The following is a 24592-nucleotide window of genomic DNA, read 5'->3' as shown; positions in this document are numbered from 1 at the left end:
CTTGCTCCAAAAACGAGAATTTGCCCGGAAATCAAAGAGAAACGATCTCGTTTTATTAAGAAGAAAAAAATGGCGTCAGTTTTGTGGATCTATTCCAGCGACGGAGGAATCCACTTCCGCTGGAGAATAGCTTCCCTCTTGCACACGCGCAGGTGTGCAAAACACACGTCCATAACTGCATCTCCAGGGATGGTCGGGCGGGCGCCACGGAGAGTTCGCCTTGCTAGTGCAAATATTTTTCCCAGAATTCCCCCGGAGAGGATTCGAAGCAGGAGACCGTCAAAATGGCGTCCCTTTAGCCGCGTTTTAGGACTTCCGGCCGATGTCCGTCCCGGACGAGCCCCCATCGCTTCCCCGCGCTTACGATGGATGGAGACCAGGGGGGTGGGGAGGGGGCATCCTGCAAAATCTACAGCCAAGCGAGCGAACGGGGGGAGATGGCAGGCGGACGGTCCTTTCCGCGGGAAGTGCCTTGTGCAAAAAGTTGATAGAGCTCTCGGTGTGAGCGAGCCAAGTTATATTTCGTGAGAGTGTCCCGAAGAGCCGGCCAGCGTGGGAGGGGGCGGAGGAGCGGGTCTGGAAGGAAAGCCGAGAAAGACGGCAAACGGCGTTAAGTGAAAATCGGTCGTAAGTCGCCTTTTTTAGTGTCCTCGTAACTTCGGTCACTAAACGAACTATGGTCACATGACTGCGCTTGTGGTAACTGACCCACTTTTACGACGGCAAGCAATATTTACTTTGGGTTTTCTGCAAAAGCCCTCCCCCCCCAAATGTCTTTTCCCCACCTTTAGACTCACCTGGATGGCAACATCTGGACCTCGGGGTCACAGCTGGGCATAGCATGGGATGGATCCAGAGGCAGCGGCTTCTGGGGAGGGGGAGGCTTGGTGGGGCCCGGCGACTAGGGGGGAAAAGGAGCCGAAGTTGCATTGACCGAAGGCAATGAATCAAAGCAGAGCCCACCCCTCAAATAGTTCCTCCAGGCAAATGAGTCTGGGGGAAGAGAACTTCTCAATCTTTGTGATTGTAAGACGGATGGACTTCAACTCCCAAAATTCCCCAGCCAGTTTTCGCCTCGTGAATTGGAGGCCATCTTAGAAGGATGAGAATCTTAAAGCAGGCTGGCTGGGGGATTCTGGGAATTGAAGTCCACCCCTCTTAAAGCACACTGGATGGAGGATTCTGGGAGTCGAAGTCCACCCCTCTTAAAGCACACCAGTTGGGGAATTCTGGGAATTGAAGTCCACCCTCTTAAAGCACGCCGGCTGGAGGATTCTGGGAGTTGAAGTCCACCCATCTTAAAGCATACTGGATGGGAGATTCTGGGAGTTGAAGTCCATCCATTTTCAAGCATGATGACCAGGGGATACTGGGGATTGAAGTCCACCCGTCTTAAAGCACACTGAATGGGGGATTCTGGGAGTCGAAGTCCACCCCTCTTAAAGAACATTTGATGGGGGATTCTGGGAGCTGAAGTCCACCCATCTTAAAGCACATTGGATAGGGGATTCTGGGAGTCGAAGTCCATCCATTTTCAAGCATGATGACCAGGGGATACTGGGAATTGAAGTCCACCTGTCTTAAAGCTGCCACGATCGGGAAAAGCTATTCCGTCTGTTCTCCCCACGTTTCTATTTGCAAATGGAGTTCCTTCCGCCCCCACCACCCCCAGGTCAAAGGCCGAAACAGTTACCTGAATTTTGGGAATAGGGTCAGGAGGCAACGGGCGTATAGGAGGGCCGGGTCGATCCCCAGCAGAATCCTGGGCAGAAAAAGTTCAGGTAGCAGAGAACAACATGCAAGGTTGAAGAGGGTTATTTTTTTTTCCAGAAAAAGAGATCAGAAATGGTAATTTATGAAGAAGAAACGTCAGTTCTCTTAAGGATCTTGAGGGGTGTGTGTGTGTGTGGAAAACCTGCAACTGATTTGTTTCCATTAGACATTATACAGGTAGTCCTCGACTTACGACCACAACGGAGGCCTCGGCCTCTCTTGTTGCTCAGCGAGACATTTGTCCAGTGAGCTTTGCTCCATTTTTTGTGGCCTTTCCCGCCTCCGTTGCTAAGGGAAACGCGGCGGTTATTAAATGAGCAAACACGGTCATGAAGCGAAACCCGCTCGAGAGAAGGTCTCAAAAAGCGGATCGCGTGACAACCCTGCCCCCCCCACCCCCGGGATACAGTGGCCGTCATAACTACGAGTCCGTTGCCAAGAATTTCGCTCACGTGACCTCGTTTCAGTGCCGTGGTAACGCCGGTCATTAAGCAAGCTGTTGTAAGCCGAGGACTACCTGTTTGTTAAACCTTCCTCAAAGCTCCAGGGACCTCCAGAAAGAGAGGACTCCTGGCGTACAAGGATCCCACCTGGTGCCCGCCATCTCTAATTCTTGCTCATCCAGAATAGGAATAGCGGGGTACCACGTGAAGGGAACAGAGGTTTTTTGGGGGTCGGGGGGGGGATGTCTCCTGCCTGATCCTTTCATGCGCATCCATGCAAGGCACATGCCGCAGCCTCCAAGAACATACAACGGTTCCCCCTCCTCCCCCTTCCCTCTCCTTCTCCCGGCTCGGTTACCTGTGCTTCCTTCCCGATCGGGTCAGGCGGCAGCGGCTTCGAGGGAGGTTCGGGCCGCACAGCACTCAGCGCAACTGGCTGCTGCAGCGAGAGACAGAAAAGGGGGATCCCGGAAAGACGGAGAGAAAAGAAAAGAGACAGAATGGACGAGGACTGGCAACATGCTGGAGGTTAAGTCACCATGCGTGGTTGTGTGCACCATGCGCCATGCGGAGACAGAAGGTGAAGACAGACAGACAGACAGACACGCAAAGGAGAGCGACCCAAATTTGAGGGGGAGGTCAGGAGTCCTTCCGTCTGCTTCCTCTCTTGGACAACTCGGCCCCAGATTACCTGGAGCGAGCCGAAGAAAGGAGCAACGCAGACCCGTCTACGGAAAAGACCCTTGGATGGAAAAAAAATGCTGCCTAGGGATCAATTAGATAAGAGATTGCTGAGCCCATGGCTGCCTAACGGGTGGGGAAAGGAGCCGCCTGTAGTTTCCCAGGCTCAAAAAAAGAGATCGCGTAAGATTCATACTTTTAGACTTGTAAGCTTCCGGTAAAGTCAAGGTAAAGGTTTTCCTTGCGCATAGGTGCTAGTCGTTCCTGACTCTAGGGGACGCTGCTTATCTCCGTTTCAAAGCCGAAGAGCCAGCGCTGTCCGAAGACGTCTCCGTGGTCATGTGGCCGGCATGACTCAACGCCCAAGGAGCACGGAACTCCGTTCCCTTCCCACCAAAGGTGGCTCCTGTTTTCCTACTTGCATTTTTTACCTGCTTTCGAACTGCTAAGTTGGCAAGAGCTGGGACAAGGAACAGGAGCTCGCTCCGTTACACAGCGCTAGGGATTCGAACCGCTGAAGTGCCAACCTTTTCTGATCAATAAACTCAGCGTCTTAGCCACTGAGCCATTTGCGCAGGTGTGTGTGAATTGAACGGTGGCTCTTCGAGTGTTTAAGGTTGCAGACCCACTTCTCTAATGGCTGGAGGGTCAGAATGGAACTGTCGTTTTTCGGACGGTAAAAGCGACGGCGGGAGAATAGTACTTTTAGACTTGCAACATTTCAGTTTGGTTTTGTATTTTTTAGCTCCGGGGCCAAAACCAAGAGGGGATCCCCCATTTTATCCAGCTGAACCCTGAATTCTCCCCTTCCCCTTCCCCCCCCCCAAAAAAAATCAGCCTCATGGAAACCCACATAACTTATAATCAGGTGGGTTTGTTTTCTCTCCCTTTGATTTGCAACTTTACAAAGTTGCCAAGTCGAAATGAGACAAAATATCTCCGTGTGGGGTGTTGGTCTCGTTTCCTTTCCTTTCAGGAGCACCCCCCCCCCACAATTCCTCAATATCAAATTTGCGGACCCCAAAACAAGAATGGGGCAAGAGAAAGGAAATTTTTTTCTCTCTCTCTTTTTCTTTTGCGACAATTGTTCAAACGAGTGCCGGGGCCTTTTTATATAAAAAAAATCTGAAATTAAAAATCTTAAATCTCTGTCCGGTTCTGCGGGAAGAAATATTGGCTTTGGGGGATCAACCAATAGGGGGATGCTTTTTTTTCAGCCTCCCCCCCCCCAAATTTACCTTCGATGTTGGCATGACTTGAAGCTCCGTGCTTTGTTTCCACTGTGGGGGGCGAGGGCGGTTTGGGGGCGCCTTGCTGTAACTTCGGGGTTCCGGTTGGGTGATCCTGGAGAAATGGGGATCAGAGGAGACGATTTTAATCCCGGTTTCAGGGCGAGCTAGGGGGGGGAGACAGCCGAAAACACCCCCAATGCAAGCAATCCATGCCACGCGGCCTCCTTCTGAGCTGTTCGCGAATCCGATTCGTGGGTAGAAGTTTTGCTAAGCCAGGAGTCGGCAACCTGCAGCTCCGGAGCCGCATATGTGGCTCTTTCCTCTGCTGCGGCTCCCTGTCGTTGGTCAGCTCCACAATTGATAGGGATTTCAGTTAGGACAGGTAGAGGACAAAGGACGCCGCGCTAGGAGGAGACTCTATGGTGGGGAAATTGGACTCCCGGTCGGCTCCAGAATTAAACGGTGCGGGTGGATGTTCCAGTTAGGACCTTTGTGGCTCGTTGAGTGTTTAAGATTGCCGACCCCTATGTGAAGCCAAGGGTTCAAGAGCGGCTTAAGCCACGATCCAGGGAGCGAATCAAACCCAGGGAGCAAAAATCCAAAAGCACAACAGAAAAAAAACGACTTTTCAGAAAGCAGAGAGGTGGGTTTTGCAGAGTGCCAATCGGGGCAGGAAAAGAAGCTTAAGAAACGAGAAAAGCCACGGTTTGGGGGCCTTTTGCCACCAACCCCGGGGCCCGCAAACCACGATTCTGGTTGCCACGTTAAATGGGCCTTCCCATCCCCTTGAGTTTCTCCTGCAAAGGTTTGCAGGAAGTTGAACGCCGACCTGCTAGGATTGGCAGAGGAGGGGAGAATGCCAACGACGGGGCAGGGTCTGGCGCCAGGAAGGATTCACAGGTAGTCCTCGACTTACAACAGCTTTGGCCAACAGAATTTTTCCAGGTAGCCCGGGAAGCCGCCTCCTGGTTTTACAAGCTTTGTAAAAAAAACACGGGTCTGAAGCGAATTGCTGCGGTCGTTAAGTGGATCAGGGGAGGTCATTAAGTGAATCCGGCTACCTCCCCCCCACCTCTCTGCTCGTGGGGAAGGTTGCAACTGGAGACCATGGGATGCTACAATTGTCACGAAATCATGCCGGCTGAATTTTGCCCCCGTGGCTGTAGGGATGCCTCAACGGTTATAAGTGAGAGGAATGGTCGTAAGTCAAGGGCTACTTGCAGACGTACACACACAGACACACACAGCACTGTCGCCGTTCAGAGCCAAGAGACAACCAGCCCCTGCAACCGAGGAAAAAAACCCCCAATGATTTCACATGCAGAGCGAGGGGCACGTGTACTCCGAAACCCATACTCCTTCGCACCTTTCGGCTGGGTGAAGGAATTGCACCTGCGACTCGGGCTCAGTCCTAAAGAGGAAGGGTTGCAGAGTGAATGCACAAAACCTTTTCTTTTTCCTAAGCATACTCGGCAGGAATTTAATTTGTTTATAATTGGGGGTCTTTCTATCTTTCTATTCATTCCTTCCCTTCCTCCCTCTTTCGTCCTTCCTCCCTCCTCATTCCCTCTTTCTATTCCTTCTTTTCCTTCCTCCCTCTCTCGTCCTTACTTCTTTTCCCCCTTCTTCCCTTTCTATTCCTTCTTTCCTCCCTCCCTCTCTCATCCTTCTTTCCTTCCCCCACTCCCTCTTTCTATTCCTTCCTTCCCTTCCTCCCTCCTTCCCTCCTTCTATTCCTTCTTTTCCTTCCTCCCTCTCTCATCCTTTCCATCCTTCCTTTCCCTCCTCCCTCTTTCTATTCCTTTACTCCCTCCCTCTCTCTAGTCCTTCCTTCCTTCCCTCTTTCTATTCCTTCTTTCCTTCCTCCCTCTCTCGTCCTTCCTTCCTTTCCCCCTCCTTCCCTCTTTCTATTCGTTCCTTCACTTCCTCCCTCTCTTATCCTTCCTTCCTTTCCCCCTCCCTCCTTCTATTCCTTCCTTCACTTCCTCCCTCTCTCATCCTTCTTTCCATCCTTCCTTTCCCCCCTCCCTCTTTCTCTTCCTTCCCTCCCTCCCTCTCTCTAGTCCTTCCTTCCTTCTCCATCACTGCAGGTTTTCAAGAAGATATTGGACAGTCCTTTGTCTGGAATGGCCTAGGGTCTCCTGCCTGAGCAGGGGTTGGACTAGAAGACCTCCAAGGTCCCTTCCAACTCCGACAATGTTCGAATGTGCCATGAATGTTGATTGCAATATCCCCTCCCCCCCCGCTTTAATATTTTACAGTACGAAGCCGTTGGATACCAAGGCCAGTACGTTTTCCGAAATAAATTAAAATCACTCCGATCTGTTCGGGAAAGTTAAACCATTCGGCGTGGTGGTGTTGGAGAGGGGGGGGGCGAGGAAGAGGAGGAAGGAGGGGACTTACCTGTACTGGCAACTGGTGCCCTTCCCAAACTGGCACAGACGCTTGTGGATACCCAGACGCTTGGCACAACAAAGACTCACAACCAGCAACCCCGCCAGGAGGAGCGCAATCACCACCAGCGCCGTCGAGGTCGCCCGGCTGGCTGCAAGGGGACAAAGCCACCGAGTGTTACCCGCCGTGCCCAGGCTGAACGGCGCATGCCGAATGGCGGGGGCAGCCGGGCATCACCACACAAAAGAGGCCTTGTGGCGTCCTGTGGTGTTTTTTTTTTCTCACCACGCCCGGGAAAAGATGCGTTTCTGAAAAGTGAGAGGCAAGGGAGGGAAATCTCTCGCGGGTCTCGCCTCCCGCTTTTCCCGCACTGGGGGGGGGAGAGTTCGCGGCTCGACGGCTACGCCGAGGTTACGTTTGGGGAGAGGAAAACCTGGGGGGAAATTGGAAAAGAGATGGCATCCGAGCTGGGGAGGGAGAAGGCGTTTGAAAAGCCAGGAGGATGGCAAAGGGCTGGGATTTGCGCTGGGGGCATTCGCTGATGGTGATGAGTTTGGATCTAACTTTGCTTTTCGGGGTGGGGGGTGGGGAGGCGAAATTTAGCCCTGGATTGCCATGTATGCAAACCATCCACCTATCATCTGTCTGTCTGTCTGTCTATCTATCTATCATCTATCTATCTATCTATCTATCTATCTATCTATCTATCTATCTATCATCTATCTATCTATCTATCTATCTATCTATCATCTATCATCACTTTCTTCCTTTCTTTCTTATCAATCTAATCTATCTATCTATTCTAATCTATATCTACTGTATCTATCTATCTATCTATCTATCTATCTATCTATCTATCTATCTATCTTATTTATCTTATCTATCTATCCATCCATCTATCTATATCTCTCTTATCTATCCAATCTATATCTACCGTATCTATCTACTGTATCTATCTATCTATCATCTATCTATCTATCTATCTATCTATCTATCTATCTATCTATCTATCTATCTATCATCTATCTATCTATCTATCTATCTATCATCTATCATCTCTATCTATCTATCATCTATCATCTATCATCTATCTATCATCTATCATCTATCATCTATCTATCATCTATCAATCATCTATCTATCTATCTATCTATCTATCTATCATCTATCTATCTATCTATCTATCTATCTATCTATCTATCATCTATCTATCTATCTTATCTCTCATCTATCTAATCTATATCTACACGCAGGAACAAGTTGCAAGCCACGAGAGCATGGGTCTTGCAATCCAGGTGTGCAAGCATTTACAATCCACAATCCCGAATAAGTGTATCCGGGCATTGATGTATTTGCAAACGCCCTGCGCCCACTCTCCCTCCACTTACCTTCCCCCGGGGCGGGGGGCCCACTGTCCACACTGCCCCCAAGGCCCCCCGCCTGGCAGTGAGGCGGCGCCCACCCCGGCTCACAATGACAGTGCCCTCTGTTGTTGCAAAGCTGCAGGTTGAAAAGAGAAGTCTTAGATCAGGGGCCACTCAATTCATAATTTTAAATCCCACGGACCACCAAGACGATCTGCCTAAGGACCGGCTGGGTGGGCGTGGCAAGGTGGTCATATGACTGGGTGGGAGTGGCCAACTCCATGTCACTCACGTCGAGGGGCGCGTTGCCAGCCTGATTTCCCCCCCGCCCCTTTTCAAGCTTCTAGTCCTCAGTTTTCAGCCCTCCACTCTTTTGTAAATTGTTCTTCCCTTAACCGATTATTGGTTACTTTAGATAAGTGTTTGGGTCGTGAGGCAGGTCTCCCATACTCCCCGCCCCACTTCTCCCTTTCTCGCAAGTTTCTATTCCTCAACACTTTTTGTTGAGGACTAGAAACTTTTTGCACAAAAGTAGTTGGGACAGGAGAGAAAATTAGCCAGTGTTTTAGCCTGAGAGGGAGAGGGAGAGGGACAGGTTCATAGACATCCAGCCACTTTTCACACCTAACGCTAAAACTCCCAGTTTCCTAGTCTAGGTCTCCTTTCTTGATTCCCTCCCCCTTTTCAAGTTTCTAGTCCTCAGTTTTCAGCCCTCCACTCTTTTGTAAATTGTTCTTCCCTTAACCGATTATTGGTTACTTTAGATAAGTGTTTGGGTCGCAAGGCAGGTCTCCCATACTCCCCGCCCCGCTTCTCCCTTTTTTTGCAAGTTTCTAGTCCTCAACTGGAAAAACAGTACTTACCCCTCGTCCGTTGCACTGGCATAGGGGTAATTTTAGCGAGGAAACGTCCTGGCATCGCTGGTTGATACAAACCTAGGAACAAGATATGTGGGTAGTCTTCAACTTACGTCCATTTGTTTAATGACTGTTGGAAGTTACGGCGGTGCTGAAAAAGGGACTTAGGGATAGTCTTCGCACTTACGACCGGAGAAGGATTTCCCCACACACACACACACAGTCAAGGGATTAAAATTCAGGCATTTTGACAACCGTAAAACGAATTTACGACGGTTGTAGCATCCCATGTAACCCCCATTCAACAGGGGAAGCCGGATTCGTTTAACAACGGTGTGATGCGCTGAACGACCGTGTCCAAAAGAAAAAGGTCATAAAATTGGGGGCGGAAAACTCGAACTTAACTGCTGCTTTCACTTAGAGACCGATGTTCCAATGGGGGTTGTAATTTGAGGACTTCGCGCGGGGTGTGTGTGTCCTTTTATTAAGGCAGGGAAGCAATTCTCTCTGACCCCCCCCCCCAAAAAAAATCTCAGCCACAAAAGTCCACCCAAGCCTCCACTCACTTTGTTAGGACCACAATTTGTCCCAGTTAACGCCCCGGCTTCATCGACAATGTCCGTTTCCACGACAACCCTCAGAGCATCGCGGAGGCAGTTGGATGTTCTAACTGTCCCGTTGCGTTTTTTCTCGCACTGCAGCTGACCACACCGGACGTCACTGTGGGGGAAGAGACGGGAGTCATTTCTGCTTGGGTCCCTTCATGTTTCTAGTCCTCAGTTTTTTTAAATTTTATTTTAAAAGAGTCCAGGCCCCGCCCACTTCAAAATCTGCGTTCCCGCCAACATTCCCCTTCCTTTTAGAGATTCAATTGCCGCGGCTTTCAACATTTTGTGACCTTTTGTGCAAATTTGCTCCAAACGTAATAAAATTCACGGCGGTCTGTGCGCTATTTATTTATCGACTCGACTTACGGCCGCAACGGAATCCAGAATTTCTGCGGCTCAGCGAGACAGTTCTTCACCCAGCTTTTTCCCGTTTTACCACCTCCCCTGTCACGGCCGTTCAGTGAATCGCTGCACTTGCTAAGCCCGTCACGTGGCTGTTAAGCGAATCCCGGCTTCCCCCTTAATTCGGCTCGTCCGAAGGTCGCAAAAACGGGAGCCCCCTGGGAACGCTGCGACCGTCAGAAAGACGAGTCGGCGGCCAAGCGTCTGAATTTGGATCATGCGACCACGGGGACGCTTGGGGGGGTCAAACCGTCCCCTATTTTCAGTGCCGTTCAATGAACGGTTGTAAGCCGAGGACTGCCCGTATCCCGTCCCTGCAGCCGAATCTAGATGTGATTCAGAGATTTTAGCGACGTCCTTCGGCGTTCTGATTTTTAAACTATTTTTCCCACGGTGTTGTTGTTTTTTTACATTAATTTTCACGGTGCGCGTGAAAAGAGTTGTGGGGAGCAAAGGCGGCGCTTACCTCTTAGCGCAGGAAATGTAAGATCCGTCAGGATTCTGCCCGCAGTTGCCCCGGGCATCTCCTCTCTGATTTAAGGATGCCACGCAGCCCTCCGACGTGGGAACTGCAACTGGGGTACAAAAATGAACATTTAAAAAAAAGGGGGGGAATTAAAGCCAATAAATGCCACCCAGCGACAGGGCTCAAAAGCGGAGCGAGGCCACGCATCAACTAAAGTAGGATAAAGTCTCATCAAACGAATTAGGATAAATAAAACTAACAAAGGAAACAGCCAGTTTGTTCCAGGGGTTAGGAAAGTGGGTGCTCGTGAGTTCTAGTTCCAAACTTCGGTGTGAAAGCGGATTGGGCGACTTTGGCACCAATCACAGGGAGAGGGCGAGTTTTAGTCCTGCCTTTTTTAGGCATGGAAGCTGACGGGGTGTTTTTGGGCCAATCACCGGGAGGCAGTGAGTTCTAGTCCTGATCTCTGGGAGACAGTGAGTTCTTGTTCCAAATTAAGCATAAAGCTGGCTGGGTGACTTTGGGCCAATTACAAAGGCGATTGGGAATTGTAGTTCCACGTTAGGCATGAAAACTGATTGGACGACTTTAGGCCAGGCGCCGGAAGACTGGGAGTTCTAGTCCCGACATAGGCAGGAAAACTGATTGGGTGACTTTGGGCCAATCACTGGGAGATGGTGAGTTCTAGTTCCGAATTAAGCATGAAAGCTGATTGGGTGATTTTGGGCCAATTACAAGGAGACTGGGAGTTCTAGTCCCAAATTAGACATGAAAGCTGATTGGATGACTTCGGTCCAATCACCAGGAGACGGTGCGTTCTAGCAGCGAGTTCTAATCCGACACGGACAGATTTTAATTTCCACCGGCAGTCCTCTTCTACCTCACCCATGTGTTTCACTTAACGACGGCACGATTCGCTTCACCGCCGTGACGTAAAAGGTCGCCCCCCCCCAAAAAAACCGGCTGCGACTCGCTCAACCAACGCTTTTGCTTAGCGACGGAAGCAAGGCTTCCAATTTCGGTTGTACTTTTGAGGACGGCCTGTATTCAATGCAGGGGGATCGAGCCTCATTCTTACCGGGACCCCAACGGGCTTGGCACTGGTTTAAGTATGTGGGGCAGAAGCCCCTCTGGCACACTGCCTTCCCGCCTTCGCATAAGGTGCCATCCTGCTTGTAGAAGTTCGTAGGGCAGAGGGGGGAAGTCCCGTCGCAGAATTCGGGCAGATCACATTCGCTCTGGACTGGACGGCATGTATGCCCAGCACTGCGTAGCTACACAAGGGGGAACAGAACGGGGGGTGGGGGGGAGGGAATTACCAATGCAGGTAGTCCTCAACTTACGACCGTTCATTTAGTGACTGTCCGAACTTACAACGGCACTGAAAAAAAGGACCCTTTTTCCACACTTAACGACCGTTGCCGCCTCCCCACTGTCACGCGATCCAAATTCATCCCTGGCAGAATCCCGGTTTGCATCCAAAAGGGGCTTAGGATAAAAGGAAGGGGTTTCCCCCCCCCCCCGCATTTTGGTGTGGGTGCGGGTGGGTGGGTGGGTGGGCACCTTACCTTGCATTGGTGGCAGCAAGATTGCCCGGTGGCACACTGGGCTCCTGGCATCAATTGGCAGGTCGTTGCATTGCAACAAGGATCATTGCACTCCTGGCGAAGGAAGGAAGGAAGGAATGGAAAGGGGAAATAATAATAATGATAACAACAACAACAACAACAACAACAACAATCAATTGCAGCTTCCTGCAATAACATCAGCGGAACTGCAAAAAAAACTGCTTGGATTAAAGAAAAGAACGGAATTCGTTTTGGAAACCATTTCTGGACTTTATGCTCGAGGTGGGAGGAAAAAAAATGGAACTTTGTTAGCCCCGAAGGGAGAAAGAGGTTGTGGTCTTTGGTTCTTTCTTACCAAAAAGAGGCCGCAATCGCACTGTTCACCGGATTCTACCAGGCTGTTCCCGCAACGGGACTTCACCAAGCGGGCTGGTTCGGGCTGGTCGAGGAGGCAGCCGACTTGGTTACTCCGGAGGATTTCTTGGAAGCGTCGTTGGCTGCAGATGCTGAAACTCAAGCCGGGCATAATCCTAGTGAAGGGAAGAAGGAAGGGTTTTCGGGACAAGCCTGACTTAAAAAGGTTTGCGGGAAATCAGAATGACAGGCTAGCAGAGTTGGAAGGGACCTTGGAGGTCTTCTAGTCCAGCCCCCTGCTCAGAATACAGAAGGAAGGAAGGAAGGAAGGAAGGAAGGAAGGAAGGAAGGAAGGAAGGAAGGAAGGAAGGAAGGAAAACAGAATAACACAGCTGGAAGGGACCTTGGAGGTCTTCCAGTCCAACTCCCTGCTCAGAATATAGAAGGAAGGGAAGGAAGGAAGGAAGGAGGGAGGGAGGGAGGGAGGGAGGGAAGAATAACAGAGCTGGAAGGGACCTTGGAGGTCTTCTAGTCCAGGCCCCTGGTCAGAATACAGAAGGAAGGGAAGGAAGGAAGGAAGGAAGGAAGGAAGGAAGGAAGGAAGGAAGGAAGGAGGGAGGGAGGGAGAGAGGGAGGGAAGGAAGGAAGAATAACAGAGCTGGAAGGAACCTTGGAGGTCTTCTAGTCTAACCCCTGCTCAGAATACAGAAGGAAGGGAAGGGAAGGAAGGAAGGAAGGAGGGAAGGAGGGAAGAATAACAGAGCTGGAAGGGACCTTGGAGGTCTTCCAGTCCAACCCCCTAGGTCCTCCTATTCTCCAAAGCACCTGAAGCCAGGATGAGAAGCAACAGATGGCAACTAACCAAGGAGAGAAGCAAGCTGGAATTAAGGAGAAACATCCTAATAGTGAGAACAATTCACCAGCGGAACCGCTTGCCACCATAAATTGTGAATGCTCCATCGCTGGACGTTTTAAGAAGATGTTGGATATCCCTTTGTCTCAAGTGGTGTAGGGTTTCCTGCCTGAGCAGGGGGTTGGACTAGAAGACCTTCAAGGTCCCTTCCAGCTCTGTTATTCTGTTATCCTCCCTCCCTCCCTCCCTCCCTCCCTCCCTCCCTCCCTCCCTCCCTCCCTTCCTTCCAAGGTCCCTACCAAGTCTTTCAATAAGAACAATTATTCTGTTTTTCATTTCCAACCCTCCAGAAAGTTTCAAATCACTCCGGGAAAAAAACAAAACCCAAAACTCCCTGAAAACAAAGGAGAAAAACGGAAGCCGACTTCGGGAGCCCGAAGAGAGTTGCACACTCACCCTGTGGGTGCTTCCATGATGCACTTCCGGCTCTGGGGACGGGCGGAAGTGTTGCAGCCGCAGCCGTCGGTGTCGTGGGCGAGACCGAGATTGTGGCCCAGTTGGTGCGAAAGAGTGGAAGCCATGATTAAAGAGCTAACGGAATGGCCCTGGGCGGGAAAACAAACCAGGATTCGGGAAAAGGGAACTCTGCACCTCCAACCCCATAAAAACATTACGTCCCCAAAGGCCCTGACTTACGATTCATTTAGCAACCATTTGACGTTAAAAAACAGCGCTGATAAGTGACTTACGGGCTGGTCCTCGCCCTTACGACCATCACTGCATTCTTGTGGCCAGGCGGTCATAATTCAGAAGCCACTTAATGTAAGTATGTTTAAATGTAAGTGGCCATCGCACCATCCTGGGATGCTGTAATTGTCATCCATTCGTGCCAGTCATCAAATTTGAGTCACCTGACCGGGGGACGGGGGGGGGAATGTTGGGATGGTCGCAAGTGTGAGGATCGGTCGTAAACCCCCACCCCCACCCCTTTAAGTGCCTTGTCACTTGGAATGGATGCTGAAAGGAATGATTGTAAGTTGGGAATTATTTGCATTCAGAAAGCAAAGGTTTTCAGAGTTTTCTTTAACCAGATTTATTGAAAGGGAAAGAAGCATTAAGTTAGGTAAAGGTTCCCCTTGCACATATGTGCTAGCCGTTCCTGGCTCTAGGGGGCGGTGCTCATCTCCGTTTCAAAGCCCAAGAGCCAGCGCTGTCCGAAGACATCTCCGTGGTCATGCGGCCGGCATGACTCAACACCGAAGGGGCACGGAACGCTCTTCCCTTCCCACCAAAGGTGGCTCCTATTTTTCTACTCGCGTTTTTTTACGTGCTTTCGAACGGCTAGTTTGGCAGAAGCTGGGACAAGTCATGGGAGCTCACTCCATTATGCGGCGCTGGGGATTCGAACCGTCGAACGGCCGGCCTTCCTGATCGACAAGCTCAGCCTCTTAGCCACTGAGCCGCCGGGTCCCTAAGTTAGATCCATCTCTAAATGTAGCACCTATTTTATCTTTGGGAATTCTTGATCTTCTTGCTAACCTGCCGTGGTCGTTCCGGGGTAAGTGGCTGGAGGGGGTAAAAAATTGGGCCCTTGTGGATGTTTTTCCAAGCCCCCGTTTCCCCTTCGACTCACCATACTGACCCCCCCGGAGCGTTTAGAGCAGACAGATCCTTGGGTTGACGCGCCAATGACGCCGGCAGGAAACGGAGGACCACTGTGGCCGAAAAGGAAACCGGGAAAGTTTGCACGAATAAATGCAAAAATAAATAAAATACAATACAATTTTCTTTCTTTGTTTTACTTTCTTTCCATCCCTTTTTCTCCCCCTCTTTTTCTTCTTCCTTCTTCCCTTCCATCCTTCCTTTCTTCTACCCTCCTTCCTTCGATTACTTCCTTCCCTCTTTCTCTCCTATTCTTCTTCTTCTCCCTCTTTTTCCTTTCTCTCTCTCTCTTTCTTGCCATCCTCCTTTTCCTTTCTCTCCTCTTTCTCTTTCTTCCACCCTCCTTCTTTCTGTTACTTCCTTCCCTCTTTCTCTCCTTTTCTTCTTCTCTCTCTTTTTCCTTTCTCTCCTCTCTTTCTCTTTCTTCCACCCTCCTTCCTTCTGTTACTTCCTTCCCTCTTTCTCTCCTTTTCTTCTTCTCTCTTTTTCCTTTCTCTCTCTCTCTCTCTCTCTCTCTCTCTTTCTTGCCATCCTCCTTTTCCTTTTTCTCCTCTCTTTCTCTTTCTTCCACCCTTCTTCCTTCCTTTCCTTAATTCCTTCCTCCTTCCTTCCCTCCCCCTTCTCTCTTGGCACTGTTTATTATATGTATGTGTCTGTTTGTCTGTGTGTGTGTGTATGTGTGTATGTGTATATATATATGTATGTATGTATGTATGTATGTATGTATATATATATATATATATACACACACACACACACACACACACACACACACACACACACACCAAGTGGCTAGTCCTCTTGCTGACCCGAGATGCTTGCGTGCACCTGACAACTTACACAATGAGCTGAACGTTGTCGTGAGGAATCTGGGGCAGCAAAACCTTCTCTCTCCACTCCAGGAATCGCCGGACAATCTCTTTTGCAGTTCCGTTTGTTGACACCTGATTGCCGATATTCCAGACTTCGACACCGACCAGAGCCACCCGCAGGCCCAGCAGCCTGTAGAACTGGAAGGGGAAAATAACAATAATCAGAATTTGCACAGAGTGGACGGCAAATGGTGAACGGTTGTATGTTGAGAACCAGCTGCATAATGTATAATTATAATTATAATTATTATTTTAAACCCTCTTTCAATTGCTTTTAATCTCCTTTCTTGCATTCCAGATTAGATTCATAGACAGGCATTTCCCATTTGGGCACTGAATCCAGAGGTAGGTAAGGTGGGATCGAGGGTTTCCCCTTTGCTTGGAAGGGACCTTCGAGGTCATCTAGTCCAACCCTCTGCTCCGGCAACAGACCCTGTATTATTTCTTACAAATGGGTGTCCAGTCTCTTCTTGAAAACTTCCAGAGTGATGGAGAGGGAGAGAGGGAGAAAGGAAGGGAGGGAGGAAGGAAGGAGGGAGGGAGGCAAGCAGGCGGAAGGGAAAAGGGAAGGAAGGAGGGAGGGAGGGAAGGAGAAATGGAAGGAAGGAAGGAGGGAGGGAAGAGGGAAGGGAGGAAGGCAGGGAAGAGGGAAGGAGGGAGGGAGAAATGGAAGGAAGGAAGGCGGGAGGGAGGGAAGAGGCAAGGAAGGAAGGAAGGAAGGAAGAAGGAAAGAAGGAAGGAAGGAAGGAAGGAGGGAGGGAGGGAGGGAAGGAAGGCAGGCAAGAAGGAAGGAAGGCAGGAGGGAGGAAGAGGGAAGGAAGGAAAGTAGGAAGGAAGAAGGAAAGAAGGAAGAAGGAAAGGAGGGAAGGGAGGCAGGGAAGAGGAAGGAAGGAAGGCGGGAAGGAGGGAAGAGGGTAGGAAGGAAAGAAGGAAGGAAGGCAGGGAAGAGGGAAGGAGAGAGGGAGAAATGGAAGGCAGGAAGGAAGGAAGGCGGGAGGGAGGGAAGAGGATAGGAAGGAAGGAGGAAAGGAGGAAGGCAGGGATGAGGGAAGGGAGGGAGGGAGGAAGGAGAGAGGGAGGAAGAATAGCAGAATAACAGAATTGGGAGGGATAGAGGGAAGGAAGGAAGGAAGGAAAAAAGAATGGTAGAATAACAGAATTGGAAGGGAAATTTCTCCTTATATCTAGGTTAAATCTCCCCTTGAATGGAAACTCATCCCGGAGAGAAGCAGCCAGGAATTAAGGAGAAACTTCCTAAACAGTGAGGACAATTAATCCGTGGAACAGCTTGCCACCAGATGTTGTGGGTGCTTCATCCCTGGAGGCTTTTAAGGAAAGACTAGACAGGCATGTTTCAGAAAAATGGCATCGCGTTTCAGGCCGAGGGCGTAAAAAAGGAATGTCAGAATCATGGCTCACCCCGTCCATGTGGCTGGCGATTTCCAAGATCCGCGTTCGAGTCCGGTTGAGGTTCGGATTCAGCTTGAACTGAAAGACAGAACAATTGGTGGCAGAAGTGGGAGAGAGAGAGAGAGAGACAAAAGAAACAAAATCAAGGAAAGAAAGAAAGGAAAAGAAAGAAAGAGGGAGAGAGAGAGACACACAGAAAAGAAAGAAAGAAAAAGAAAGGAAGGAAGGAAAGTAAGAGGGAGAGACACAAGAAAGGAAGGAAGGAAGGAAGGAAGGAAGAAAGAAAGGAAGGAAGAAAGAAAAGAAAAGAAAGTGGGAGAGACACAAGAAAGAAAGGAAAGAAGGAAAAAAGGAAGGAAAGAAAGAGGGAAAGAGAGACAAAAGAAAGAAAGAAAGAAAGAAAGAAAGAAAGAGGGAGAGAGACACAAAAAAGAAAGAAAAAGAACAAAAGGAAAGAAAGAAAGAAAGAAAGAAAGAAAGAAAGAGGGAGAGACACAAGAAAGAAAGGAAGGAAGGAAGGAAGGAAGGAAGGAAGAAAGAAAGAAAGAAAGAAAGAGGGAGAGACACAAGAAAGGAAGGAAGGAAGGAAGGAAGGAAGGAAGGAAGGAAGAAAGGAAGAAAGAAAGAAAGAAAGAAAGAAAGAAAGAAAGAAAGAGGGAGAGACACAAGAAAGAAAGGAAGGAAGGAAGGAAGGAAGGAAGAAAGGAAGAAAGAAAGAAAGAAAGAAAGAAAGAAAGAGGGAGAGACACAAGAAAGAAAGGAAGGAAGGAAGGAAGGAAGGAAGGAAGGAAGGAAGGAAGAAAGAAAGAAAGGAAGGAAGGAAGGAAGGAAGGAAGGAAGGAAGAAAGAAAGAAAGAAAAGGAAGAAAGAAAGAAAGAAAGAAAGAAAGGAAAGGAAGAAAGAAAGAAAGAAAGAAAGACAGACAACTTATGACCACAATTGAGCCCCAAATTTTGGTTGCTAAGCAAGAGCGTTGTTAAGTGAGCTCCATCACATTTTACAAGTTGGCCACGCCCACCCAATCACAGGACCGCCGGGCCACGCCCACAAATAGGTAGCAAAACATATTTTGAAACCCACCCCTGGTTTGGGGGCAAATTGGGGAGGGGGAAGGCAATCCTCACCTCGGCGTGGTCGGCCACTATCACCAGCTCCACGTAACCCCGTTCGGTCTCTGCTTCTCGCTTTACCTGGGAGGAAAAATGGAGCAATCAGACAGTGGAGGGCGAAGTCCTGAGTTCGAGACCAAGTCGGGCACCTCGGATAACATCGAACAAATATACAGGAGAAAATTAATGACAAACAAAACTCCAGCTCAAAGAAGTCTCCCTTTTCCGTCTTTAAGGTTAAAAACAGGCAGTCCTCTACTTATGACCATTCGTGTAGCCGCCATTCGAAGTTACGACAGCAGCAAAAAAACAAACTTACGACCATTCCAGCATCCTCAAAAATCCAGACACGCGGCAACTGAACTCGTATTGACGACGGGCGCAGCGTCCCCACACGGATGGGGAGGCCGCTTAACGACGTGTGTCTTACTTAGCAACTGCAGTGGTTCAGCGGCAAGGAAAGGTCATTGAAAAGGAGCCGAACGCACCGTCTCACTTAGCCACCGAAATTTGGGGGCTCGGTTGTGGTCGTAAGTCGAGGACTAGCTGTCTGCCAAAAAGGGGGAGGGAGAGAATGAAAATCTTTCCCGGCTTTTCGGGTGAAACCCGACGGCATTTCAAAACTTTGGAGAGAATTGCAGTTTTTCTCTATCCTCTCCGTCAATTTTTATTACTTAAAAAAAAAAAAAGTCAAATCTTTTCAGATGATTTGATCCCAGGCGGAAAAATCTTTTTATCTCTGATTTGTCCTATGAAAAAAAATTAGGAAAAATTTTTTTTGGGGGGGAAAAACCCCAGAAAAAGCAAACTATTTTTTTTCTGGGTTTCCCCCCCCCAAAAAAATGGTTTTAGAAAAAAAATGGGGGAGGGAGGGATGGGAAACACCCCCCACTCATTTTTCTGACTCCCCTCCACCCCCCCACCCACCCCAGGCTTCCCATCTCTACTCTGGAGTTTAAATTTTAAAATTTAATTCCGCCCTACCCGTTGCAACGGTGCCCTCTGTGACTCCGGATGTGGGTGAAACTGTCCGCTCGGCGTGCAAACTCCGGTAGCCGGCTTCATCCCCTCCAGTCGGTAGGCCTTCGTCTGCCCATCTGGGGTAGACTCCAAGCTATAGCTTCTAAACTGGGAGACGGTAAGGAGACCACTGGGTGATCACCCCAAAAAAAAAAAAAAAAAAACAGAGAGAGAACAGCCGTGTTTAAAAGTGCCATATGACAGAGTGGTTAATTAAGGCATTTTTGGTCAAATTTGGTCCTCCGGTTGTTTGTTTTCTTCTCCCCCCCCCCGCCCCCCGCCAATAAACATTATCCGACCGCAGCTCGCCACTTTCCGTTTGCCGAGCTCGGATTACTGCAAAAGCATTTATTTTGGATGGTTTTAAGGTTAGACCCCGGTTGGGGATCATGGGATTTGCAGTAGGGTTGTCCTCGGGGGGGTCTTGGAAGATCAAGGAAAGGTGGGAGCCACCACGCCCCCGGAACACCAAGGAGTAAGTGAAAGTGAAAGGAGGGGAAGGAAAGGGAAGGATAAAATGAACAGTGAAAGTGAGCGTGGAGGAGAGGAAGGAGAAAGCGAAAGGGAAGGGAGGGAAGGGTAAAATGAAAGCGAAACTAAACAAGGAGGAAGGAGGAAGCGAAAGTGAAACCGAAGGGAGGGGAAGGAAAGGGAAGGGAAAAAACGAAAGGGAAAATGAACGAGGAGGAGAGAAAGGAGAAGGGGAAAGTAAAAGTGAGGGAGGGGGAAGGGAAGGAGAAAACGAAAGTGGAAATGAGCAAAAGAGGAGGAAGCGAAAGTGAAAATAAAGCTCCATTCTGCCCCGATTTTGCCCGTACCTTACCTTAACCCCGAACAAACGCAGACGTGGGCCCGAGAGTCGGGGTACCCTCGAATGCTACCCCGATAACAGCAGTTGCTCTAAAAAAAAGTCCATGAAAAACCACCAAACAAAACAGAAGAAAGAGCTTCAATCTTAATTCAAGCTGAAACGTTTCTTTTCTTTTTTTTCCAAGTTAGAAAAGATTAAAACAAGCCACGGTTTAACTGGGGAGGTCCAGGCTTGTTCAAGGCGAGCGGAATGCTACCCCTCCCGTCAGAATAAGCAGATGGGGGGGGGGGGGGAGGGTGTCAGCCGTGACCTCCCACATCTTTTAGAGGGGTACCCAAACCAATTTTTTGAGCCACCTCAATGGGACATTTTATGTTAAAACACCCACGGTAGATGAATTCAACTAACAGACCATATTTGGGCTGTTAAGACACCCCGGTGGAACCTTCAGCTCCAGGAACAGTCTACCTTCTGGACTGCATTCCACTGAATGCCTAGAAAACCTGAGAAAACAAATGTGGGTCTTACCTCTGGGTTGGTGGGACGCACCGTTCTGGTCCCGTTCGGGAGATAGTAGGCTAACCCCAAGCTGCCCATCATCAGTTCCCTGCGAAGGAAGTACAAGCCAACATTGAGCAGAAATGCCGTCACGGCAAGCCTGCGATGTGGGGGTCTTTCCTTAGCTGGGCTTCTCCAGATCCGTTCTTATTTCCGTTTCGTTTTAAATACTGCTTTTATCTCCTTCAAACTCCGAGTTCTTTTTCCGCGGCTTTTAAGACAGACTGCTCCTGCCTATGGAAGGTCTACTCAATGCTCAGAGCTGGTGCATTGGTGCCTTTCTCTCTCTTTTTAGGCAGTTTGTTTGTTTGTTTTATTGGATTTATAGGCCGCCCTTCTCCCAAAGGGACTCAGTACAGCATTGAAAGACGCATATTACAAAACGTAAAAGAAAATTAGAAACAATCCAAGAAACAAACCCGAATTAATATAACACTAACATTTTAAAAAATAGATAAAATGAACAGGCCAGGCCAGCTTGCTGGAAAAGCCAACTTTTTAGTGATTCTGTGCTTTTCTTTAAAAAAAACTGAATCTGTATTTATATTTGCATATGGAACCCCAGAATCAGAGTGTCCCTTGAGGTCATCTAGCCCAACCCCTCCCCCGGCTTAGGACAGGTCTCCCCATCCAAACACCTCCAATAACTTCGATTCAGCGTACAATTTAATCATATATATCTTCAAATCCCAGTAAGGGTATGGCTAGCTGATGAGAGCTAAATAGCTTGAAATAGATCTATACTAGTCTCCCTTTATTTATTTATCAGCACAAATACAATGACAGGCCGCCCTTCTTTAGGATTTGGGGGGACTCCCATCCAACTGGGAGACCCCTACAGTGTCGCTGCAGACTCTGGGACTCCCCCCGACTCACCGATTCTGTACCAAATCTAGGAGGAGACCCTCCCCTTCCACCTCGAACGCAAGTTGCAGCCGAGCGGGGAAACGGTGAGGACCCTAAAAAAAAAAAGAGAAGAGGAGAATTGGGAGGGGAAAAATAAGGACGGGAGACCCCTCAATTTTGAAGCAGGGCGCTTGGGAGTTCACGCACACCCGGCTGGGGGAAGCTGCCCTTTTGTCAGTTTGGGGTGGGGTCTCCGCCGGCATCTGCAGAAGGTGTCTGCCACATTCCCTTCCCTGCCCCACCCAGAGTTTTCCTGCCCTACAGTAATAGGCGGAAATGGTTCGGAGACTCCCCACATCCGTGGCACGGGGTGGAGGGGGGGGCACCATAGGGAAGAAGGGGGGGGAGAAGTGAGGCAGAGGAGATGAGCTCATTGAACCGGCTAAACCGGCCAGCTGCCGAAACCAGCTTGCGATTTTTACGCCTTGTCTCGGCTGCCAAAATCCCAAAAAATCGGTGTACTTCAAGGTTTTATGATTGGTTAGAGAAAGGAATTTAGAAAAGAAAAAGAGAGAGAGAGAGATATAAAAAACATTGAGACACTATTAAATTGAAAACGGGGGGGGGGGATAGAAAAGAAAGCATTAATATATATGTTCAAGAATGAGATTTAGAGGGGGGGGGAATAGTTAGGATAGGATAGTGAAGAAAAAGGATAATGGAGGAAAAGATAAGCATAGAATTATAACAGAGTTTGCGGGAATGCCCTCCGGGAAATACAGCAGTTCAGAATTGAAAAGAGATAACCGAAACAACAGAAAAGGAAAGGAAGAGAGGAGGAGAGGAGAAGAGAGGAAAGGAAGAGAGCAGGAGAGGAGAAGAGAGGACATGAAAAGAGGAGGAGAGGAGAAGAGAGAAAAGAAGAGGGAAGGAAGAGTGAGGAAAGGAGAGGAAGGAAGGAATAGAAAGAGAAGGAGAGAGGGCAGAAAGGGGAAGAGAGGAGGAGAGAGAAGAGAGGGAAGGAGAGGGAAGGAAGAGAGAGGAGAGGAAGGAATAGAAAGAGAAGGAGAGAGGGCAGGAAGGGGAAGAGGAAGAGAGAGAAGAGAGGGAAGGAGAGGGAAGGAAGAGGGAGGAGAGGAGAGGAAGGAGGGAAGGAATAGAAAGAGAAGGAGAGAGGGCAGGAGAGGGAAGAGGAAGAGAGAGAAGAGAGGGAAGGAGAGGGAAGGAAAAAAGAGGAAAGGAGAGGAGGAAGGGAGGAAGTAGAGAAGGGAGAGATGGTGAAAAGAAAAGAAAAAAAAATAGGGTGGTGATAATACAAAATAGGTGTAGGGGATGACAGGAAAAGAACCCAGAATGCATATTTTAACTTTGCGTGCGGAAAAACGAATATGTAACAGTGATAAAAGAGAAATAAGAATCATAACTTTGCAAATGTATACCTGTAAACTACCTGTACGAGAATAAAAAACCAATAAAAAACTTGCAAGAAAAATACCAACATTTATTCAAATTGTTCGGGGCGCCTTACCAACGAGGCCGCCTGCCACGCGACCGGCCGACCGGCCTGCACGATCCTTGGGGTCACTGGCCACCAACAAAGGGGACCCTCGCTCCAGGGTGGTGGGCCAGAAGCATCTGCAAAAGGGGGAAATGGGGGTTTTAATGGGGGAGGGGTATGTGTGTGTCTTCTTTTAAGGGGAGGGGGATTTCTCCTAGGCCCCAGAAGTTGGAGGGGGGAAATCTGTGCCCCATCCCCTCAAAAGAAATACGTTCCTGCAATAATTTTGATTTCCAGGAGATTTTTTTCCCCTCAGGCTGAACAATTTTAAGAGGAGTGGGCTTCCGCTCCCAGAATTCCCCAGCCAGCATGCTTTAAGATGGGTGGACTTCAACTCCCAGAATCCCCCATCCAGTGTGCTTTAAGATGGGTGGACTTCAACTCCCAGAATCCCCCAGTCAGAATGCTTTAAGAGGGGTGGACTTCGACTCCCAGAATCCCCCATCCAGTGTGCTTTAAGATGGGTGGACTTCAACTCCCAGAATTCCCCAACCAGCATGTTTTTCATCAAATACACACTGATTTAGGCGCTAGGATTCAACCCCTGGGATTTTCGCCAAATCTTAAGGACTAGAAACACAAGAAGGCCCTTTGGCACAGAGCAAAATTCTTTTAAATCAGCAAAGGAGCCATTTCTTTGGATGATGGGAGTTGTAGTCCGACACGGATGGACGGCATCGGAATTTGGCTTGGAATATTTCTATTATCTACCCCGATGCCGGGCGCTCTCTGCACATGTTCAGAGGCACGGAGCCATCCCCTGTCCTTCTAGCTTCGGGGCTGGGGGGGGGGAGAAGGCTCAGCCCACGACCCCGATGTCCCCCCCCCACCTTATTCCGTGAGCTGTATAGTGGGGGGAACTTTGCCCCAGATGCCCCCAGACCCTATTCCGTGCCTCTGAGCAAGCTATTACAGGGGGGGGGGGTAAGGGCTTTGCCCATGACCCTGATGCCCCCAGGCCCTATTCCGTGCTTTCAAGAGAGTTGTAGAGGGGGGACTTTGCCCAAGACACCCCCCCCCACCCTATTCCCTGCCTATAAGCAAGTTGCATGGGGCGGGAAACTTTGACCCCCCCATCCCCCCAGACCTTATTCCGTGCCTCCGAGAGAGCTGTCACTGGGGAGGGATTCTTTGCCCCCCCCACGCCCCCCCACGCCTCTATTCCATGCCTCCCAACAAATCACAGGTGGGGGGAGAGGCTTTGCTCACGACCCCAGACCCTATTCCGTGCCTCCAGCCCCCATCCACCGCAACCCACCCAGGTGGGCTGTTTGCTCCTGCACCCCTCTCCCCAGTCTGCAGTCGGGAGCGCACCTATCCCCCCTCCTCCCTCCCCCTCGGGGGAGGGGGTCTCCCGTCTCACCTGCCCCCAGGCATCCCCAGGACGCCCAGAGCAGCATCAGCCTCAGCGCCCCTTCTCTCCTGCGAAGCGTCATCAGCCTCAGCGGCCCCCCCGGGGGTCTTTCTCTCCGTCTTGAGCTGGACAGATGCGCTCCAGACCAGTTTTGCGGCTCATTCGATGTCAGGAGCCGCAGCAGAAGCGGCAGAAGCAGCAGAAGCGTGCGGCTCTTTGAGCCTTTGCAACCCGCCGCCTCTTCCTCCTCCTCCTCTTCCTCCTGCTGCCGCCTCCGCCTCGCATTGCAACGGCGCTGCAGCTGCAGGGCCCGCCCGCAAAGGAGAACTTCCTGCCGGCCGCCCTTCCCCGGTCTCCGCCCGGCGCTGGCTCGGCTCCCTGTGCGGCTCCCTTCCCT

General features: G+C 49.8%; 1 protein-coding gene across 6 annotated transcripts; it reads right to left on the bottom strand.

Moving 5' to 3' along the window:
* Positions 1-31: 31 nt before the first annotated feature.
* ADAM15 (ADAM metallopeptidase domain 15) lies at positions 32-24591 on the bottom strand. Of its 6 annotated transcripts, none has more exons than XM_081968151.1 (25): positions 24205-24591; positions 22812-22918; positions 21314-21396; positions 20408-20486; positions 19892-19968; positions 19033-19198; positions 18064-18129; positions 16949-17017; positions 15498-15667; positions 14629-14710; positions 13452-13600; positions 12144-12318; positions 11789-11881; positions 11299-11494; positions 10221-10329; positions 9311-9464; positions 8751-8822; positions 7912-8023; positions 6533-6674; positions 5496-5540; positions 4136-4241; positions 2575-2655; positions 1694-1762; positions 798-901; positions 32-576 (listed from the first exon to the last, which is right to left on the bottom strand). In XM_081968151.1, exons 1-25 carry the CDS (start codon positions 24275-24277, stop codon positions 516-518), a joined length of 2640 nt encoding a protein of 879 aa, XP_081824277.1. In that variant the 5' UTR covers positions 24278-24591; the 3' UTR covers positions 32-515. The 6 variants fall into 6 exon arrangements, with proteins under 6 accessions (XP_081824277.1, XP_081824272.1, XP_081824273.1 ...); XM_081968146.1 differs by having other exon boundaries at positions 2575-2652; positions 24205-24510; XM_081968147.1 differs by lacking the exon at positions 5496-5540 and having other exon boundaries at positions 24205-24510.
* Position 24592: the final 1 nt, after the last annotated feature.

This window comes from Natrix helvetica, assembly GCF_964273705.1.
Source record: "Natrix helvetica genome assembly, chromosome: 16".
NCBI lineage: Eukaryota > Metazoa > Chordata > Lepidosauria > Squamata > Natricidae > Natrix > Natrix helvetica.
The sequence above is the reverse complement of the archived record's forward strand: the minus strand, read 5'-3'. Positions and strand labels throughout refer to the sequence as shown.

Coding starts and splice junctions, on each gene's coding strand:
- ADAM15 (XM_081968151.1), bottom strand. CDS start 24,277: ATGACGCTTCGCAGGAGAGAAGGGGCGCTGAGGCTGATGCTGCTCTGG. Junction 22,919..24,204: donor CTGGGGATGCCTGGGGGCAG/GTGAGACGGGAG, acceptor CCCCTTTTGCAG/ATGCTTCTGGCCCACCACCC. Junction 6,675..7,911: donor GCCCCCCGCCCCGGGGGAAG/GTAAGTGGAGGG, acceptor GTCCCCTTGCAG/CCAGCCGGGCGACCTCGACG.